A 23,670-nucleotide genomic window follows, 5' to 3' on the forward strand; every position below is an offset into this window, starting at 1 on the left:
AAGTACAAATTAACGAACGCATTTTGTAAAACCGAATCGACACATTTAGGAATAGACTAATACGTTTCTCAATTTAATCAAAATGTAAGTGTTCTTTCTTTTTGCATTTGGTAAAAGTAGTCTAATGAACAGAGTATCATTTTTGTGTAGAATAAAAAGGTGTATGTGTGTATTAATGACGCCTTATAACATGTCCTGTAAGATATAATATAAAAAAATGTTGCAACATGCATTTAAAATCCGTGATAATACCTGTTGCTGAGAAGAAGTATAACATGCCGGGTGTTTGCTTTGATACGGATAATTTTTAGATAAATGTCTGTTTTCGAATGAAGACATAAAGAATTACAAATATTGCAAGTAAGTAAACAAACGCAGTATTTTTTTGTAGCTGATCTTTAACGTTTGTTGGTAATACAAGCATAGACGATGCCCATCTAAAAACAAAGCTGTTTTAAATATTTGAACAACACATAAAGAAAGGGACTGCTTTAAAAGAATGCTTACGTCTTTTTCAAATTCAATTTTGATAAGAAACTGTAGATGAAAAACAACCAGTTTAATAAACATTTTTAGTGTCAGATGATTGCCTAACAGACACTGATTTCTTGATTAACTGTACTTTTTTTACGAAGTATTAAAACATAACGTGACTTCTGGTTTACTGTAAGTTTCTCCCCCGGTAATAAATAATAGCTTATCTAACATTGATTCCAAAAAAAGAATTGTTTTCATTGAAATAAGGGATATAATGTATTGCTGTCGATTACAAATTGGCACTTTCAGATTCATAAGATAGATTACATTAATCTCATTCCAAGTACTCTTGAATTAAACTATCAAACAAATGCCTAGTTCATTTCCTGTTGACCTTTTCAACGGTCAAATATCTTCCCACGCAAGACAAGACACAACATTAATGGACATTGTTCCAGTATGAAGTTTTATTATATTATTATATTCTTTTTGTTTTCTCATTGGCTGAAGATGGAGGGAATGGTCTTTGATCAAATGTACACCGCGGGAAAACTTTCGAAAGCTTAATATAAGATTTGGCATAGCTCACGTGTACCTATAAAAAAAAATTCAATGTCGTAAAGTAAGAGGTACAATCGAAAGACCCTAGTTATCTACTTTTTATTGATAATAATTTATATCAACTTAAAGCAAATTTCAATCATTCCGTTGTAGAAATATCATATGCCTATATTTAATACTTCCGTATTTTTTCGATCATTTTTTTCAGTTACGACATGACGCAATTTACAATTAAGAACACGCGTTTTTAAATATCATAAATAGTTTTTTGAAATTTAGCCATCATTTAACTTTTCTAGTTCTAAGACGTATGATATATCTTATATGTGGTGTTTGATCTACGTTCCTACTTCATACAAATTCGATAAATATGCCGGATTTCCTTACTGCATACAATTACACATAGCGTATTATATGAGAATTATGTATATAATTCAGGTTTATACAAAAGACAATTTGCCCCTTTCCGTTCCCCATTGCTTTATCTTCTTTCAATTATTTTTAGCACGTGAGAACTATTAATAAATTCACATTGTTTACGTTGAAGGCATCGCCATTCTTTGTTGTTAATATTATTAACACAATTAATCAACTAATTCGTCTATACCAAGTGGGTGCTGATATAGAATCCGATTCTAAAGTGACATACCTTATCAATAAGGATTTATCTTAACATTAATGTGTTGTTTTAGTTTCAAACAGTTTTACCCACACATTTCATGAACTATTGATGAACTTTCGAAACCTGAGATAGTTATCTATAACGTGATACAGAGGATAAATTTCTACACATATATTTCTATTATTCGTACGTAAGTACTTTAACTAAATCAATATGAGAGGTAGAAAGAGGCCACGTAGGCAAAACAGTGAAAACAATAGAAATTGGTCAAAAGAAACTTATCTGGAAAAACTAAAAGAGATGGGTATCGGGGTCAATGCAACGTGGAAGGTAGAAATGCTTCGTCAATTATATTTGGCTAATAAACCAAAAACTACGTCTATAACAATTCCTGAAACATCCAGTCAGCCTCCCGTTAATGAGTTGCAAAACTCTATAAATACGAATGATCTAGGATTATATCACCCGTCAACGTTTCCTATCGTAAATGATACGCGTATTCATACGCCAGATATCGCACTTAATCTAAACAGTGAGGTACTCTTTAGGGAATCTGCCGCAGCCTTTACCTCAGCAACAGAAACTCTATCAAATATCGCTAAACTGATGTTAAAACAATCAAATACAGAAAATGTTACTGAAAAAGAATCAACCACACCTACAATAGAATCTGCCATAAGATGTTCCAATAGCCGACTAACAGACTCCGCTACCGAGGCTACATCGACAGGAAAAGTATACTATGCTGAAGATCTACCAAAGATGGATTTTGTTGCACCCTCCATAAAAAAGCAGATAATAGAAGGTAGGGACATTAACCTGGCTACATTATTGGCACCAAAATATGATATACCTCAAAACCAAACTATGCAGTCAAGGGGGTTTACAGTTGAGCTTTCGAGTAAGAAAGATGTAAGATTGGACCACAATCTTTCAATAGAAGAATTTAATAGGGCTTTCCGGAAATACCGTAATATTATGGGGAAAGCTTACATTCAGAAAAAAGTTGAATTGGAACAATATGAAGCTGATATAAACGAAATGTCACAAAATTACGGCCCATGTTTCTATACATATCACAAGATGTTTTCTGCTAAAGCAGCTGCTGCCATAGTTGAACACAACATTGTTATCAACTGGTCAAAAGTTGATGACAAATTGTTGAACCTTGTTACCCATAATGTTCAAAGCAGAGCATGTGCTCACTGCGGGGAATTTGACCACACATCAAAATTCTGTGAAAAAGCAAAACACGGCATCCCAACTTTATCCCAAGGGGCTACCCATATTCGCAACACAGATAAGAGGGGCAGACCGGTTTCAAATATTGCAGGAGCAGAACTCTGCAATAACTACAATTACGGCACTTGCTATAGAAGAGAATGCAAATTCATGCACGCATGTAGTCAATGTGGGTCAGGCGTGCATGGCATGAAAACTTGTGGTTTAGCCAAACAACAGACAAAACAACCAAGGTCAAACAATGAAAATGCAAAATTAGATAAATTATCCAACTTATCTAAAGCTTCACAAAAAAAAAATGACAAAGGCAAACATCTGACTAGATGTGTCACCTATAAATGTAAATAGACTTGAATACGAACTTAAAGAACATCCAGATAAACATTTTTTTATGTATCTTCTGAATGGTATACGTTTCGGTTTTGAAACACTAGTATCTATGCTCGATTTACCTACGTTTGAATGTAGGAATATACTTTCTGCCATCAGAGACCCCGAAACTGTTGATATGCTTTTGAAACAAGAAATAGATAAAGGATATGTTAAAGGCCCGTTTAGTAGTCCACCTTTCGAAACTTACCGTGTTAGTCCCATTGGGATTGCAGAAGGCAAATATTCTGGCAAAAAATGTCTTATCCTTGATCTATCTTCTCCACACGAACATGAAACACATGAAAGCATCAATAGTCTTATAGATAAGGAGATCTATTCACTATCTTATGTAAAAATAGATGACGCAATAAGGGCCATCAAGCATTTCGGAAAGCAAACAATTCTAAACAAAACCGATATGACCGATGCATTCAAACAGCTAGGAATCCGTAAAGACCAGCATCACTTATATTGCATGAAATGGAAAAACAATTATTATCATTATGTAAGACTATGTTTTGGTTCTCGCAGCTCTCCTTGCATCTTTGACAATATATCACGGGCTATTTGTTGGATAGCAAAGGAAAATTACGGCATACCAGTTATACTTCATCTCCTAGATGATTTTCTCACTATTCAACCACCGGACTCTTGCGGATTTAGAACAATGGCGCTAATAACGCTTATATGCAATCGTCTAAATATTCCGATTTCTAAGAAAAAGACTGTAGGTCCCACTTGTACTATCGAGTATTTAGGAATCATACTAGACACTGAAAGTTTTGAAGCAAGATTACCGAATGAAAAGGTAGAAAGAATTTCAAATTTTATTGACAGTTTTCTTCATAAAAAATCTGTTACGAAAAGAGAATTATTACAACTGTTAGGACATTTTTAATTTTGCCGCCAGAATTATTCGTCCGGGTAGATTGTTTGTCAGTTATCTCATTAAGTTATCTACTAAAGTTAATAAACTACATCACTATATATCATTATCAAAAGACTGTAGAACTGACTTAATCATGTGGCGAGATTTCTTAAAAGGCTGGAATAGAGTTACTTTCGTTAACGACGAACATATAACTTTAGCTAGTGACATAGAATTGTACACAGATGCGGCTTCTAACTTTGGTTTCGGAGGGTTTTTCCAAGGTAAATGGTTTAGTAGTACTTGGCCTTCTGAACTATCAACTTCACTCAATTCAGACATGGCTTTTAGATACTGTACCCGATTGTTGTTGCATCTGTTTTATGGGGGCACTTATGGAATAAGAAACGTATCATGTTCCACTGTGACAACGAAGCCGTCGTTAATATAGTTAATAAAGGAAGATCTAAAGTGCTAGACATTATGAAATTAATGAGAACACTTACTTGGCTATCCGTTAAACAAAACTTTACTATTCAATGTCAACATATTCCCGGAGTTAAAAATGTGATAGCTGACTCTTTATCTCGCTTTGATTTTCAGACCTTCCAAAAAGCAGCACCAGCAGCAGAGAAAGAACCCACTCCGTGTCCGAAATCTTGGCAAGTAAAGTGGAATTAAATGCAAAAGTTAAACATTTAATTCACAACTCAATCGCAAGCAGTACGCGTTCGCAATACGAACATGGATTTAAATCATACAAAAACTTTTTGTGTCTATCCGGTTTTAAGTGGGATGATAAAACAGATTTGCCACCTCTAACGGAAGATATCTTAATGCATTACGCTACACATTGTCATGAAAATCTTAAAATAAAATGTTCTACAATAAAAATGTACATTTGTGGTTTAAGATACATATATCTTCAATCCGGAGTACAGTGTTTATTCAGTAGCTGTTGTTCTTCAAAACTGCTTAGGTTAGAAACAATTTACAGGGGTATTAAGAAACAAGAAGTAAAGAGTTCCCGAAAAAGATTACCGCTAACTTATGATATAATTAAAAATATGATAACAGTGCTTCAAAAGGGAATAGTTTCGCCATTTGTTACTGCACTTATTGAGGCAGCTTGTATCGTCGCTTACTTCGGATTTCTCCGCTGCGGTGAATTAACCGTCAACACGGACTTCGATGCTTCTTGCAATCTATGTATAGAAGACATCACTTTCGAGGAGGATTACGCAATATTACATTTAAAGTCGTCTAAAACAGACCCTTTCAGAAGTGGAGTAAATATTTATCTTTTCAAAAACAACACCTCTTTGTGCCCGGTCAAATCTTTAATTAGATACCTCGCTGTTAGAAGATCTAGATTCAGCATAGCCTGCAACTCAAGTCCGCTCTTTGTTATGGAAAATGGAGAGGCTCTAACACGTACGTTTTTCATCAATCATGTTCGATCCATCCTGGAAATTATCGGACTCAACCCATCTAATTACAACGGACACAGCTTCCGAATAGGAGCGGCAACATCAGTTGCATCAAAAATTGAAGATCACCTGATCAAGATTTTAGGTCGTTGGAGTTCCGAATGCTATACCAGATATATTCATACTCCAAAATCAACCATTAAACAAGCCCAGCTAGCCTTGATATCCGATTAGTCCAGTTTTACTATTCAACAGTTTTCTTTGTAAGAGTTCATGGAAAATATGTGCGCGATTCTACAGTGGCACAATAATTCACTGTTCAGAATGAGTGTTTTCTTGTCAAATACATGTAAGACTACGATTCCTTTCAATGAAATTTCAATTTGATTAACAGGGGCATAATAATCCCCGTCGACTGCAGTGTGTTGCTTTATTAATTGGAAATAACACCATCATTGGAATCAGTGTCTTCATTAGTGTCACTTGTGCATAAGAATCCACATGTCTGCAATGCTTTTTGACGGGGCACAATAATCCCCTTTCTATGAGTTTGAATATACTCATCATTGGGGCTTGACAATTAGTAGTTATATAATATGTTACTCAACTAAAGATGGTATACTATTCCCTATATGATTTGAATATATTATATTGAGCAGCATGATAGCGTAGTATGATCGTGTATATACTTATATGTCAAATTTATATGCTTTTTTGTTTTTAAACTATACTTCGTGTCTGACTAGTTATTACCATTAGTGAGTTGTATTTCGAATTTGGATACATATTCTTACTTGAAAACTGAATATTATGAATATGAAATTATTGACTATATTGAGAACAGTTTCTTTTACAGTCAAAGAACATCTAATAATGCTATTCTTGCTGTTTTTGGTTCCAATAACACTTCCATCGGAAGTGCTAGCAACTTCAATTTTATAGTTATCATAATCTTATTTTTCATACTCCCTTCAATTTGGGGTCCAGCTGTCTCATCAGCCTAATCAAAATATTCAACATCTGTTTTTGGGGTCATTTCGAGTTTTCACTCGAATCACAAATTTACGGGGTATTCAGTGGTCACTTACATCCTAACTTTAGCATAAGTCTTGTCAATATTTTCTGGCTAGAAAGCTCAGACAAAGGCTTATGCTAATTGTTTCGCAGATCGGCTCTCTCTGGCTTTCTACTATATCTTTGGCTACTTATCTGAATCACAGTTCAGATGCTTAACATTCATATGCTTTGGAACCAGGAGAGCGGATAGTGCATAACATAGTGTTTCTGTAGTAGCTTTAATATAGATTAGACACTGGGCACTAACCAGCCGATCTGACTAGTTTAAAATTATGTTTGCAAGCAAACCGCAGTTTGCCTACATCTACACTATTTCTATTTGTTTTCAAAAAATTCGGATAATGTGACCATGCACGCTAAGTTGCTGAGACAGCCGTACGCTTTTGTTTTAAGATTAGATCTTTTCGTTGCATTATATAGATTTGGCTTAGAGTATCTGGCATTTGTCCAATGACATATTTTACAAATTTATGTAAAATTACTAAATAATCTCCCTGTTGATAAAATTTTGCCATGCAATGTCATGTGTTTTCAAATTGTATCATATTTTGAAGTTCACAAGTCTAAATATTAAGCGATGCACTAATAATTTTATACAATAATATTATATATGTATTTCTCTTTCAATAACACCATTTCTTTAACATGTTGACATGAAAAATCACCTATGTTTCATGATATAATGACAATGTTTAAATAATATTTTATTCCTGCAAAAGTTAAACCAAATTACATATGGCAAAGAACAAACAACATGCTAACCAAAGACATCAAGCACTAAAAGTCGTTTAAAGGTAAACCATGAACCATTTCAAACTGCTGTGTGGAACTTAGTTTATGTTATGTTGGCGTGTATGTGTGTGCGACCATCATTAGGTCCGAGTACACAGTTATCGTCCTTTGATGTTCGTTGTCCACGAATAAAGTCACTAGTGTGGACAGTGTGTTGCTTGCCAATTTTTTTAGTACCCCTTCCAAATGTATTTCTTCATGTTTTATGCCTCAAATAGCAAGTAGGGGGATGAAATTACACAGTAAAAAAATTTGGGTCATGAATTGTAAAGTAAAGTAGTGATTTGGTCCAGCTGCAAAAGGTTAAAAATTAGCACTTCGGAAGCTGTCAAAAGATTTCAAGACCCCCTTAACATAGAATTGTCCATATTTTGAGTTAGAGCCGATGAAGTTTTCTATAATTTTGATATAATTTGTCCCAAAAGTAGTACAACACACTGTAAAAATATTATTTAGAAAGCGCAGGTGGGATTTTATTTATTTTCATTTATTGTCTAAAAGAAATGCACTACGAAATAACTGTGTACTCGGACCATTATGTCACGGCGATGTGAGTATCAATAATTGGAATTACTGTATGGAAATCTTTCTTGACAACACTAAGAATATTTTGTATTACACAATTAAATACACTTGATCTCACATATCATTCCACATTCATGACGTTTTCAGCATTTAACGTTTTGTGACATCATCCATTTGTTGGCAATTTTAAATTATTTGATACTTTGTTATGAATGATATCTAATGAAATTCAGTTTGTTGGATAACATGCGAATTAATGATAATTTTTGTGTTTAAAAGCAACACACTGATATCGGAAATAGGATTGTTTTTGATCCTGAAGACTGAATCCATTTGACAGGTTTGACAAATAATTCTGTCAGTAACATTTAGTGTGATTAATAAAAAAATTTACTCGTGTTTACTTGTTTTTAGGTCACCTATGATAGGAAAAGGTAATTGTATTATCCGATTTGTGAGTCCGTCCCTCCCGTATAACGTATTGAATTAACATAATTTGTTGTCACATCGACACGAAGCATTGTACACATGTTCATTGTGAGGTAAATTATGTTTTAAATATAGTACCAAAAATAATCAAAAATACCAGATTTAATTTTTTCAACGTCAAACGCATGTTTGTTTTCAAAGTTAGGATATGGCCCATATTTCGTGTTTTACAGAACATGAACTTTCAAATGGAATGCATTTACTAAATCTTACAGGTTTTATATAGTTCTAATTTCAAAATTGAAATCCTCATATAGTTGATGAGTTTTATAACCACTAAATTGATGCAATTATTGGTAAACATGTTCTCTATTGGGGCATTCGACATGTGTGCTGTCAGGATGTCATATAAACACCTATATAATAATTGTTTCGAAGTTTTACTTTCATATATACTATTGTCAAATAATTTTGTTGATGATTTAAATGCCCCTTTAAAATTTTAGGTGTTTTGAACCTAACAAATCTAATTACTTTATACTAAATCATTTGGAAATCATACAATATGAATATATGAGCGTTTAAACACCAAATAAAAAATGTCTAATACTTACTGTAGCATTGTCCATTAGTGTATGGGCCAATTGTAGAATTGTCCCTTTGCAATCAAATACAATCCACATATTCAAAGGATCTGAGTTCCATAAATATCCCATAGAGATAAATATGTAATTTGTATAATCTGATATATACTGCCAGCTTCGACCATATAAATGATTATCAAAAATGTTACACCTTAAATGCGAGTGAAGATTGTCTTAATACAAACCGAAACATAAAACACTTAATAATATAGAGTTAAGCATGAAAGGAGCGAATGATTTCCAGGAATTATAAATCTTTTATGTACTTTAAACTGATGTTGTTCATTTGCCAAGTGTTTCAAAGCCAAATAATTAGATTTAAAATAACGGTAGTCCTGACCCGCATGTGGACGTCTGAAGTTTAATCGCTTAAATGTATGAATACTCTGACGTTTAATATGACTAGGTCGTCTAATTGAAATTAATCATGATTGATAGCAACATTTATTTTTTTTTTAAATATGAAAATACCTTAAACGAACACTATTTATTTTTTTATTCTGAAACTATGATTCCCATTTGAAATTGGTTATCGCGATTTGATTTATATTATCAACAAATCGGAGTCTAAACTTATGGAGATTTCACACAATATTTTAAATCGGTTAAGTAATTTATGACCAAATATCACGTTGTTTAAATGCACGAATAACTGCATGAATTAAATCATACAGGTTATCATTAGATCAGATTTTTATCAGGCAATTACATTCTATTGTTATGGCTTATTTTGAAAAGAGTACCGTATTGAAAGCCTGATCTTCCAATAGTTATATAGCTACTTAGTGGATGTCACTACTTATAAACATGCTGTCTCATAGTGTAACAGTAAATTTGTATAATCAAGGATTATGTACAATACTAGTATCTGATTTTTTGGGGATTCCACATAATAACTAAGATCATTAGCATAATAATTAAGATCATTTACGTTATTATTTATAATCCGTAAATGACAAGTGATTTTACATAATCACAGATTATTTCAAGAATTAGTTCACAAATTCACTGTACAGATTTCAGGGATTGAAAATATTCCGAAATCCTCCCTCGATACCACAAAAATCAAAAACTCGTACAAAAGGTCAAAAACTAGGTAAAACAAATCTAGAACTGAATGCCTTGAAGAAAATATTAGATTTTAATTTGAAAATATAAAACATTCCTCGGATCCGAGATAACTTCGATGCCACTAACTCCTAAAATAAATCCAAATGATCACTCTTTCACCTTGAATGATGATTACTGTTTTTTTTTCATTAAAGTTGCTTTACACTTAGACATGTATTAACATGAATCAGTAAATATGAGAAATTTAATATGGTTAAACGTGTTTTTTGTAGTAGACCTTTCTTGGTTCCTTTGTTTGTGAAGTGACAAAATTTCATTTCTCTGTAACTTTCAAAATTAACATTTTTGTTATTTGTCTACAAAATAGGTTAGAATAAGATTACTCTACTTTGTTTGGACTTTCGGAACTATCGAAGACAGTATAAAATAACTGTCTTTGTCACTATCAAAGGTGTGTTCACTGACAGTATACTTAGTCTAGTATATATCTTTAGTACGGGGCCCTGTTGGTCTCATGCAGCTATAGAGTTGTGGTTTTGAAATTCAAGTGCATTACAGTTCCTGATTATTTTGATTTTCTTTCAAAATTTTCCTGTTACATAAACATTTATGGAAAATAAATGTGTTGATGAGTTAAATGTGCCTCTAACCAATCAAACGTTCGACACTTAAATATCATATCAACTTTATTTTAGATCATACATTATATATAGATTATAGCATGGCATTTTTCATATCAGACCCTTATCAACCCTAGGTTATATATCAGCCCGAGAGCCGATGGGCTCGAGGGATGATTTTGACCATGGGCTGATAAGGGGTCTGATATGAAAAATGACATGTTATGTTCTTTTTATCATATACTTCAGCAGAAGACATACAGACAAGAACTTTTAATACTTTATAAAATTCATTTATTGTATTATTTGTTTTGCATTTTTTAATAATATATTTTCCTGTTTCCTAATATTTTTTTTTTTTTTATTCTACTTTGTTATGTTTTTTTTACTAAAATGTACCACTGAGGTTTATATTCCGGAACTTGCAGAATGACGTCGAAATGAACTAATTATTAACGCTAAAGAAAGGCGTGCGATAATAACCGGAAGCAGTTGATATAAACCGAAAACAGTTGATATATACCGGAAGCAGTTGATAACGAAAGTCATATCATACGGCTTAGACAATTCTTCAAATTTAATGAATAAATATATTTACAAATTAGTTTTATCAAGGGGTACAATTATACTATTCTTTTCTACAAGTATATGATAAAAATGAATAAACTTCTGCCCCACAAATAAAGAAATGTATAATACTTACTGTAGCATTGGCCACAGTTGTATAGACCAACTGCAGAAAGCTCCATACAAGTCCCATACTGGTAAAGATATGTGTTTTACTCTGTGGTGTTAGTAATACCAACCACCAACTATGAATGGTTCTCAGAAACTACATTTATTGACTACTATATGTTTCACCTTATATGCGTCATACAAATCAGAACTGACCCATTGTTTGGTTTGAATTTAGATTCTTTGTTCTTGTAAATACCATGTTGAGATAAATATCTGTTTCCGTGTTGAAACAAGTATTTTGATGATATATATATCATTCACACTGAAATATTGTCTTACACCGATGTAATGATTGTATCTGTACTTCTATCTTTAGCGTCTGTTCATGTTGTGTTCGTGATACATCTTAATGACAAACATTTCTATAGATACATTACTTTACATGCAATACCTAACAAACAAATATGAACCACAAACCACAATTTATCATTCAATAGTTTAAAACAATGTTTGGTATATATCATGTTTGTTTGAACAATTTTGGTCCGTAAAGTACAACAACACCTAAGACCTTGATGTGTTAATTTTGTAATAGACCTCCTATAGCAGTGGTCATAGTAATGTCTTTGTTAGTAAAGTGAGCGGTTCTATTTGAAACATTTGTCTTTCTGTTGGCATTTTTTTTATTTTTTTTTATGTTAATGCCGGTTAGCATTTCAATTCTTATATGTTTTTCAACTTAATTTTATCGTATATTTTTCTCCTGCTAAGTTTTTTAAGATATGATCTAACAAAATAGATTCGCTCAAGTCTCAAATGGACATCGTTTCACAAAAAGCCGTACGATAATCTTAGATCTGACGTTGATTGTGTATCTAATCGTCTGATTTTTATCGTTTTATAAAATGGATGCGTCTATGGTTGTTTACGGAGGTAACTGATAGAGGTGGAAAGAAAAGTAAAAAAGAGATCAAGAGCCAATAATTTTTTAAAGAGACAGGAAATTGATAGAATAGTAAAGGTTTCCACGTGAAGTAATCTTGTCAATAACAGACATTGTGAAGTGTGGTCTGTAAAGCCCAACCGAAAGATGTCATCGTTTATACAGGTATAAATTATATAATATAAAATCCAACATATGTTTAAATTATTCTCTAACCTAGGTAAATTTTAAAAAAGTGACATTTTTGCAGCCAGGAGCCTTTGGCCTTTGTTAGTCTTGAATGTTGTTTTTTTTTTTAGTTCACTAATATGTTTTGAAGTGTGACATGTTTTCGTTCTGACGATTTCAAAATTTGAAATCACAAGAGAAGTACTCATTAAGTTGCTCTTAACTCATACTTTAATACAGACAACGTTATTTTGTAAGTAGAAAGAATATGAAATTCATAATGAATAAACTGAACGTTGTCTTGTATCTATTATAAAGCAAATAATGTTTTGTTTATGATAAAACGATAGTTGAATTTTACAATCCAGTGTAGTTAAACCTAGCTAGTGTAATGCTTGATAACTACGAGTACTCTGAAATCCGTCCTTTGTGTCATTTTTGGTGGCGGGGTGTATAAAAGCATTGCCACGTCCGGTCAAACTTGTAAATTCTATTTCGGCTTTGTATCAAATTGTTCAGTTCAGTCCTTTGCGAATGACTTTTATATTCTTATTTTATGTTGAAATATTACACTACCGTCGTAGGTTAGGGGGAAGGGTTTTGCGTCAGCAAACATCATTCTGTGTGTGTTTGCACCAAGTCTGGAGCCCGTAAAAAAGTGGTTGTCGGTTGATGCTTTGTACAGAAATGTACATATATGTATGCATTGAAGAAAATACAGATCAAGGTAAACACTTGGAAAACGCTTTATTGTGAACTATCAATGATAAAAGAAAACAAATACACAAGTAACAACAAAACAACAGTAATACATTTTCTTGTATAAACTGTAACCACACATGCACGTTTAATGTACTATGAATTAAAGTTCTGTTACTGAACGAGTACTCTTTAAAATTAAGATTTGCAAGCTTTTACTGGTTGTTTCTATCTTATACTTGCTATTACATCACTATCTAAGGTCAGAGACAGTGTTGCGTGCTTGCAAACATGTTTAATCCTGCCTCATTCTTGATGTGCATGGTATTAAGTGAATGATTTCTGGTGCTGTCTAGGATTTGTGTTTTCGTCTTTTACTGAAGTTCATATTTTTGGCTTTCTCGCTCTACTTGCTAAGTCAAAGTTGACATTATCATCCACAGATCAGGCAAAGTTAGCTGAATACGCAATTTTCACTCCTAGTGGTGGAATGAGGGGACTGTTATTCTAGTTGTTCTAAATCAACTTTGTATTGATTTACAAATCATTTACAAATTGATTAAGTAAAAAATACGTAAATTAATTTAATTTTCATCATATATTTACCTGTTAAAATGGCACGGTAGTATTTCCTGGCCCATAGGGGTAATAATAGCCTTTTCGGAATTTGCACCACATTCTAACACTGCCCAAAATCCTACGTACACAGTTAACTAAAGTATTTCTATTATAATAATCAGAAATGAGGTTCAATAAGTATGATGACCGTTTACTTTTTTTGTTATCTTTATAAATTTAAGGCCATTAGTTTTGTCTATTATCTTTTAAAATGCTATAGACAGAGAAAATCTGACAAGGGCAGTAATTTTGAAAATGTTCTTCCTACCACATATTTATGTCAAAACTTTCAGACTAGCTCGTGCAGGAGCTTTTGCTGTTTGTCGGTGTTTCTTCTGAATCAAACTGTAATCCAAATATATCGTATAAATTTTAAATGATCTACAAACAAATGTGTTCTTTCTATGTGACGTAATCAGGGATGGTCGCCTTTTTCATGATTTCAGAATAAGAAATTCAGAAGAAAGCAAGTAAATTTGACGTCATAAATGAATTTTGTCCAATGAAGAACAGAGATCAAACTAGCCACGCGTTGATTAAATAAAAATAATCAGCAGGTCATGAAAATAATATATCGTGTAAGAATTAGAGAAATAGAAATACACGAACAATCTAAAAATACAATTCTTATTAGACTGAAAGAATTACTAAAAAACTTAGCTGAGATAAATATTTCAGCATAGTATCCTGCTTTTTTTATATTATCTATTATATTTTGTGCTCTCCAATCACTTCAGTTTACCTTTCCTTCTTTTTTTGTAAAAAATTCAGTTAAATTATTCTTCCCTCTTTCTTTCGATTCAGTCAATTTTTCTTTCACACAGTCGACATTTCCAAGATTCTTTTCAAATCAAACCGATATATGTTTAGCATTACACAAGATCCGGAGCTAAACAGGCAAATTGCACTTGTAATTGACAATGAAACATGTTTTTTTATTTGAGTAGTCTCCCATTTGCCAGAAAAAAAAACAAATTAAACTACTAATAAATCAAATGTTAAACATGTTTCATCACTCATGGCAAATGCATTGAAAGTCGAAAAATTAGGTAGAGTGTAAGTATGTTGTTTTGTTTTCAGAACGCCTCGGACATATACTTTTGCCGATTTTCAATATTGAACATATCTATATTCTTATTATATTAAGTCAAACTCTTCAATCAATAGTTTTAACGATTTTGTATAACATAAGCTTCTAACTGAGGAATTTTACAGTACAAATATGATGGTATTGACTGAACATCGTGTTTGTATCATGTTGTCAGATAGTTTGTTGGTAGTTTAAGGTGTATCAGGTATTGTGGGATATTGATTGATCCTTGTGCGCACTTGGAAAGGACAGCGTTCAGTCAAGTTCTACTGCATTTGAAAAAAAAATTATAAAATTTTGTTTCTAATATCGTGCGTTCTACGCGCTTTTCTTGATATACGTTTCATCAGAAACTCTCAAACCTATACATTTGAAATATTTACCTAAGAGACGTATACATACGTAGAGACGTTTTGAACTATATAACAAAAAACGACAAAAAAAAGCATAGCAAAATGTATTCAAGGTGAACATTGCCTTTGGACGTTGAAACCTTATCGTCCTAAACATTTCATATTAAAATTACTGCTACTGAGCTGATGATAACCTAGAAACACAATAATTAGTATAATAATAAGAACATGTGTCCTTTTTTTGTAATTCAAAGTTTTTAGTTTTTTCGCATATCCAATGTTTTGTTGACATTAAACATCAAATACGTTTCATTACTAATTGCAACCAATTTCATGAATGGAGTCAAAACGTTTCCAATTTATCAGATTGTACATATCTTTATAATAAATATTGATAGTTTGTTTTAAAAACCTCAATGTAACTTTGACCTACATGTATCTTAAGAAGGCATGACATATTCCAATATGCCACGTGCTTGGCGATCAGAATGTTCATTTCTACAGTATCAGAATAGAAACGGATCTCTTAATTTCCAGTATTCGAATTATTCATACTAAGAAGAGACCATCGAGATCGAACAATGTATTGAGCCACGGGGATATCAAATATATGTTTTCATACAATTTAGCAAGGTTTAATCTAAAAGTCCCCCAAAATCACGTAAACCTTATTAGGTTAGATTAAAGGACACTATAAATGAACTGCAATTAACACCATCATAAACATGCAACATTAAGGTAAAACACAAGAGCACCACTGACAATGTTTTTGACTTAGGACAGGCACATGAAATGCGACAGAATTTCAATTGAATTTTTACAACCTCCCTTCCAATTTCTAAACTCGGCTAATTTGATTAAAAACAGTAACGCAGACAAATTTACAACAACTATCAGCTGAAAACAATTCTCGATACCATTATAATAATGCAGGTATGACAGTCAACATATGCCATTTTAAAAAGATTCTACATTAAAGAGTGTATGTAAGCAGTTACTGAAAACAAACTAACAACTTTTGATTAACACATATGAAATAATGTCCTAAATCTATTCTTACATCGGAAGTTTCACTTGGAGAAAAGTTCATACAACAACGTCGTCAACAGTGGAGGAAACATGATCTTTCAACATGCCTGTGTCTATAGAAAGTTAAGTGTAGAAAAAGTAACATTACTGTTCAAGTTTAGTTTAAAACAATATAAGAGAATTAATATGTGTCCAAACCTGTAGCATGTGTAAGTACCAGAGAAAACGAATAAAGTAAACAGCAGTTTAAACATAACCTTTTTTTCAATTTATTTAAATTATATTCATCAAAAAAGGAAACATTTGAAGAACATTCCTTTACTTTAAGAATGATACTACCAGCTGCTAAGTAGAAATTACAACATATAAATAAAGTTCTGTATTTGAATCATTTTTCTACACTTAATCCTAAATTTGTGACAAACGTCTATGTTATATAGATACAATGGATAAGCGTGGGTTCTTGAAAAAGTAACCATGAGCCCGGAGGGCGAATGGTTTGTTTTTCATGAATCTACGCTTATCCATTGTATCTATAACTTCTAATTCTTTCTTTTCAAAATTAAAGCCTTTTCTTAATTAGAATGTATTGTAAGTGAGTTTAAATAACCATGTTATCGTGTCCAACGATGCATGGATAAATCTCAGATCACAATTAATTGGTTAACAAAATACAAATATAACACTTCTACCTTTAAAGATCTTTAAATTACCAGGCATATGAATATTATCTGTTTATACAAAATATTCAAATTTATTTCTAATAAAATTGAAAATGGAAATGGGGAACGTATGAAAGAGACAACAACCCGACTAAAAAGCATATATAAAGTATATATAATAAGTATGTTATCGAAATTTTAGCACTCTAGGCACATCACGATTTTCTCGCATAGGAATTTGCGAACAAACCTTTGTAGTAAAACAGATGAAATAATACTATATTTATAAAACAGAAATTGACAAATAGAATGTAATCATTTTTGTTTCAAACATGTGAAATAGCCAATAATAATTACAAAAAACGGCAAAACTCGCTATTATTACAAAAATATCCACTATAACATGCAAAATTAGGAAAAACCAGGATAACTTAAGAATTGGAACAACAGAGATAATACAGGGATTCGAACCTAAACCGACAAATCCCTATCTTTAACTCATTGATTTTAACCATGCTAACCTCGCGGCTACCAACTCATACTATACGACTGCCTATTGTGTCTATATAAAGGTACAAGCCCTGTGTGTCCGATGAACCGATGTATATCAGATGTTCATTTAAATATATAAAATAGACATCTATAGTGTAACTCATTGGTAGCCGAAAGGTTTCGTCGATGTGTTGATGTCAGTCACACATAACAGATTTCAAGGAAGGGTTCGATTCCCAGTGAAGGCATATAAAAATTACAAAAAATAAAGGTAAGTTTTTAAATTAATTCCATTAGTGAACAGAAATCAGTAAATTAGCCAATTCAAACTTAATGAAATTAGTTCACAAAGGAAACAATTGAATATAATTTGGTGAGTCCATTTCAGTTGCAGATTTAGGAAGCGTTGATTCTAGAAAACGAATCCACGGTAAATGAATAGGCTGACGTCACCACCATGGTTTAAATATAGTTTCATCAATGTATATTTATGATATCTACATTTTTCTAGTAAATCATTTTATTGAAATCTGGAGACACCATTTTATTGACGAATTAGAATTTAGAAATGTAAACTAATCAGAAATGAGACAACTGAAAAGCCAATTTAAAGAACGGGAAATAATCATTGTCGCGGTATAGTTATAATCTCGCAAACGAAGTGGTGTTTGATCCGTTTATTACAGCTGTCATCTCTCAATGGATTGGTCAGGTTTGGTTGTAAACTTCCACACGATACGTCCGTGTCTTGGGGATATCCACTGTCATAATCATTCAATTGTACTGTGAAGTTATAAAAATTGTAGAAACTGTCCCCTGTCATCCATTTTCTTGCTCGAAGACCATTCCAAACTGACTCTGTGTCATTTCTTTTTCTTGATCGAATATGGAAAAGAAGTACTTTTAAATATTATTAAAAACCAATTGTTCTGAGAACAATTGAAGGTCTTTCCACATCAATGTTCTAAATTATTGATGAGAAGCTACATATAGTTTACTCAAAATTACTATTGGCGTCCAAGCTTTGGTTTCTTCATACTGATTCAATTTATATATGGTTTCTATATACTTTTGCCTGAAATAAGGGAGATAATTGCCAACTTCCGGTTTAGAAAATGTCACTTCCGGTCTCATATGATAGCTTTATTTATACTGATTCCAAAAATATATGGTTTATATATACTTATGCCTGTAATAAGGAAGATAATATGCTACTTCCGGTTTATAAAATGTTACTTTCGGTCTCAAAAGATAGGTTAACCTATGGTCATTCAAAAAATATATGGTTTCTAGGTACTTTTCCATGAAATAAATGCAAAAAATACTACTTCCGGTTCACTAAAGGTCGCTTCCGGTTGACATTTTTCAAGGTCATATGTCAACCAACAGTTTGCAAAAGACCCTATGGCTTTATCATGTAACAAGTTGGAGTAATAATCAATTAACCTTAAATTGAATCATTTCAGGGACAGTAACTCCTATAAGATGTCATTGGATTGTTTCAGACCAAATGTATCATATCTTAATCACAATTAGGCAAACATTTTGCACTTTTTCTTTAATTTGTATCTTTAAAAGTGACAAGAGGAGATCAAATAACAAGGAAAAGTCAAAATTTAGAATATGACCTTGACCTTGACCTTTGACCTTGGCCTCAATTTCATTTAAATGAACCAAGGAACTCAAATCAATATACCTTTGGTCTCTATTACTTACCATTCATGCTATACATTTATATATCCCTTATGTCAAATACAGAAGGGGAAATAACTCTCATGGAGTTTACGTATCGCCTCGGTCAAAATTGGACAAAATATCCTGAGATTATAACGAGCAATTTGGTAAAATAAATTTGTCGCTTTCTTTTACGGTTACGGAGGAGATGCAGTAACAAGGAAAACAGTGTTCAGGGAGATAACTCCTACAAAGAAAATTGTTCGGCTTAGAATGGGTGAAAATAAAAAGCGCATAAACTGTATGATATTATATGAGAAATATCTAAGCGACATCTTGCGAAACAAAAATGTTACGTGAGAACAAAATTAGGCGGAAGAAAAAAATAATAATAATAATAATAATAATCAGAACAAATACAATAGGTCTTTCCACAGAAAAGTGGAAAGACCTAATAATATCTTTTTTTTATTTTGTCACGTTTTCTCAAAAAAGAACATGGCTTGATGGTGTATTTTAGTAGCCTTCCAAATATCAGTCTTGCAAGTAATGAATAATGTCCTTTTTAATTTTGATATCTTTTATACTTTTAAATTCGTGTTCATCGCGAAATGGATAATAAATTTTCCTTTACTGTCTAATCATGAAAGAAAATTGACATGATATTAGCACTGGAGTGTACTGAAAAAAATTGAGTTAGTCACTCTTTGAACTATTCATTGTACATTATCTCCTATGATCATGGGTTAAAGTAGAAATACTGGAAAGTGTTAAGTATAACTGTGCATTCTGAACATAATATCAAGAAATAAAAATGTGTATGATCTCATCCAATGAATCTCCTTTTTCGTATTTTGATAAGGAAGGCTGGTACTTCAAAGCAAAGACAATTTAAGTAAGTTCTAGTTTGGTATAACGAATGTAGATATAGAATGTTGCAGGCTTTGTGATCACATCGATTAGAAACTTTACACACAATTGAATTGAGCTTATGAAATATATCCAAAATACGTTTTTGGCCCAGATTTGCAGTTCAACGAGGATGGGAGAGTGTCCAAAGGATATATACTCTTGTTTGTCATAATTTTTGCAATTAGAGATATGTACGTTTTGCTTATCAAAGGGTTGACCTTTTTTGTTCCTGATCAAAGTTGATTCCTCAATGATGCGATTACACCTTGCAGATAAAAACATGTTACTTCGGTCTTTTTTAATGTCACATTTAGTATATAGGATAATTATACTCTTGACAGTTGTTGCATGTTTTCTTAAACACGCACATGATGTGTTTCTCTATCAAAATTGGGCATCGAATTAAACATCCGAAACACGATCAAAAGGGCTTTGTATTGATATATCTCCACATCCAAATAATCAACCCTTTGAACGAGTCGAAATGTCCGTCGGTGAATTTCATTTGACAACTCATTATAGATGCCAAATGATATATACAATGAAAATGCATACTTCCTATGAGATATAGCACAAAATCCACTTTCGTTTGGGTTGTTAAACTGACCAAATCACCACAATCATGCTGGCACGTTGTCCTTGCACTCGACCAGGTTGATCCGTTTGTCATTGCTAGCTTCAAGCATGCATGAGAAATAGTATCATAAACATATCCTTCAAATCCACATCCTGTAATTAATAAATGTAAAAATAAAACAATTTTAAGGGAGTCATTGATTTCAGAATGAGTAAAAAAGTAGTAAAGAAGTAGACATGTACATATTTGGGTAAATATTTAAAAAAACATGGACGTGAACTTTTTGGAATGACCTGGGTCGTAACGAAAACAATTGGACAATATACCTTTGCTCCGACCCCTTGCCCCGAGGGACATCAATGTGATTCATGTATCAGTAACTGCGATTTTGCAAGACCTTTAAGCTGATCGTTAGATTTCCTCCTTGTGTATGACAATGTGAAAAAAAAGTACAGATAAATTGGTTCGAGACAAAATGTATGAAATAAATTAAATCTCCAAAATTCCAATTGATACTTTATATGGAATTTAAACAGTTGATCTGTACACCACTGTCGCCTTTATTAATATGAAAGCTATTTGCGATAATCAAAGACATGAATCGGAAAAACGTATACAAAAATCCTTCAATCTCTGATGGTGACAATTACAAAAAGTTCCTTGATAGATTATTACGAAACCAATAAATGACATGCATAAAACCAATTACAATATTTGAAGAACATAATTCAAATATCAATATATAACAACTATAGCCATATATAACGAACATGGAACCAATGACAATATATCAGGAACATCAAACCAATTACAAAATATAGCGAACAAGGCGCCACCTGCACTTTATAACGAATATAACAGTATATAACGAGCAAAGAAGAGAGGAAAACGATATCAAATTTTGAAGGGATATTCAAACTGAAAGTCAAAAAGAACCAACAAAAACAGAACAAACGTAGAACCGCCAACCAGTGCAACAAACATAGAACCGAGAGCAAGATATAACGAACAAAAATTCAAGAACAAAATACAACAAATTTTTTAACATAAAACTGATAGCAAGAGATAATAAACAAAGAAACCGATAACAACAAATAACGAAAATGGAACCGATCACTTGATATATCGAACATATATAGAACCGATAACAATATGTAATGAACATAGAACCAATTACAATATGTAACGAACGTAGAACCAATCATAAAATATAACTAACATAGAATTGATTACAAAATATAACGAAAATATATACAACCGCCAACAAGGTATAACTTGGTATCATACATCATACAATAGAGAAAAACATGATTCCTTTCAATGAAGAAAAAGAATATGGAAGCAGACAACATGAATTACTACTAACGGTGCACGGTTTATCTTACCAAGACAAATTTTAGAAATTAATATTAAAAGAATATTATTCTTGGTTGCTGTGGAGATTGCAAATAACATTTACTTTACATCCATAACTGCAAAACAAACATACCTGTATGCAACAAAAAGAAAGTGGATAAGTGACGAACCAACAAATGGGATAGCTGAAAAATATAGAGCTATGTACCAAATATCAAGAAACTTTCATTTGCTACTGCTTATAAAAATTCGTCAATATTTAATAACCTTACATCAATGTAAAACCATACTGTATATATGCGGCATACAGCAAGTAGAAAGTTATCTGATCTTAAACAGTCTACATGATAAAGGTTGCAAATACGAAATTTGGTAGTAAATATTATGTACTTTTGATTTGTAGATGCTGCAAAATATGCAACGCATGTTTGTTATACTTGCATTAATGTAAATGATTGACTAACTGTTGTTTGTTTCACGTCTAAAAACAAATATTTTATTCTTTTTACAAACCGAGACAATTTACAATCAATACAAAAGATAGGTTCTGTTAAGAAGGCCGTGTGTTTGAAAGGGGACAAAAATTTAAAATTGCCACATCCAAACCATAGACCACTCACAGAGTCAATACAAGGTTTTTTTTAATTTGAATACCGTGCAGCACGCGTATCAATGCCACAAAATTAGACAGGGCAATAGATTTTAGAAATGAATCAATGGATCTGTTGTGATTTTCGGACCCTGTTTCGGTGTGAAATCCCACCAATCATACTTGTTTCGTCCCTATAAAGTAATCACATAAAAATCATGACTAAATGTTGAACAAATGTATTTTTTTCTAATCTATAACAAAACTAGTATTTTCAACTGAAATTAAGATTTATAACTAGTTGTTAGAATAGGTTTTGAAAATCTGTCAATTCTAGATGCATTGGTTATTATAAATTTATAAATTATTTTAAATAATAAGGATGTTCTTGTCCCAGGCAGAAAACCCTGGCCGTGTTAGGCGCAACTTTTTGGAAGTTTTGGTCCTCGGTGCTCTTCAGCTTTATACTTGTCTTGACTTTCAAAATTTTTTTCATCTGAGCGTCACTGGTTGGTCTTGTGTGGACGAGACGCACGTCTGGCGTATTGAATTTTAAGCCTAGTACCTTTTGTTAACTATCACTCGTGTGTTTCTTTGTCCTATATGTTCTCCCATTTATTTGTATTGTGGTCCTGTCATGTGATGTTGTCGTTTTGGTGTTGTGTTTGACGTTGCCATAAAAGCGGGAGGTTTGGCATGCCACAAAACCAGGTTCAAACCACCTTTTTTTTTCTTAAAATGTCCTGTACCAAGTCAGGAAAATGGCCATTGCTATATTATAGTTTGTTTCTGTGTGTGTTACATTTTAATGTTGTGTTTTTGTTGTGTCGTTGTTCTCCTCTTATATTTGATGCGTTTCCCTCAGTTTTAGTTTGTAACCCGGATTTGTTTTTATCTTTATCGATTTATGAGTTTCAAACAGCGGTATACTACTGTTGCCTTTATTTATTGCAATATTAAATCAATTGACAACATTGCGATATGAATTGCATTAACATTTTAAGAATTGCTGCATACAGATAAAGCAAAAGATTTCAATTCGCATTTTTCGCAAACTCAAAGACTCGCACATATCTCTGATTGTACAGTACTGACCCATC

At 32.4% G+C, this 23,670-nt stretch overlaps 1 protein-coding gene and 1 long non-coding RNA gene across 4 annotated transcripts in view; one reads left to right on the forward strand and one right to left on the reverse strand.

Moving 5' to 3' along the window:
* Positions 1 to 12,003, reverse strand: part of LOC127705726 (uncharacterized) — a 57,769-nt gene extending 45,766 nt beyond the window's left edge. The window contains exon 1 of one of the 3 annotated variants that reach the window (XR_007983956.1): positions 11,434 to 11,632. This is a non-coding gene — a long non-coding RNA (uncharacterized LOC127705726). Of the gene's footprint in view, positions 1 to 9,009; positions 9,472 to 11,433 lie in introns of those variants that run through there. The other 2 variants (XR_007983954.1, XR_007983955.1) reach the window with 2 other exon arrangements.
* Positions 532 to 7,085, forward strand: LOC127705687 (uncharacterized). The gene is made up of 2 exons (XM_052210040.1): positions 532 to 2,465; positions 4,746 to 7,085. The coding sequence occupies exons 1-2, from the start codon at positions 1,874 to 1,876 to the stop codon at positions 5,804 to 5,806; spliced, it is 1,653 nt and encodes a 550-aa protein (XP_052066000.1). The 5' UTR covers positions 532 to 1,873; the 3' UTR covers positions 5,807 to 7,085.
* Positions 12,004 to 23,670: the final 11,667 nt, after the last annotated feature.

Source organism: Mytilus californianus, unplaced genomic scaffold (assembly GCF_021869535.1).
Source record: "Mytilus californianus isolate M0D057914Y unplaced genomic scaffold, xbMytCali1.0.p SCAF_6, whole genome shotgun sequence".
Taxonomy (NCBI): domain Eukaryota; kingdom Metazoa; phylum Mollusca; class Bivalvia; order Mytilida; family Mytilidae; genus Mytilus; species Mytilus californianus.

Bases quoted from the DNA above. Each gene is read 5' to 3' on its own strand.
- LOC127705687 (XM_052210040.1), top strand. From the start codon at position 1,874: ATGAGAGGTAGAAAGAGGCCACGTAGGCAAAACAGTGAAAACAATAGA. The intron at 2,466-4,745 runs GTAGGGACATTA...TTTGATTTTCAG, and splicing joins AAAAAAGCAGATAATAGAAG to ACCTTCCAAAAAGCAGCACC.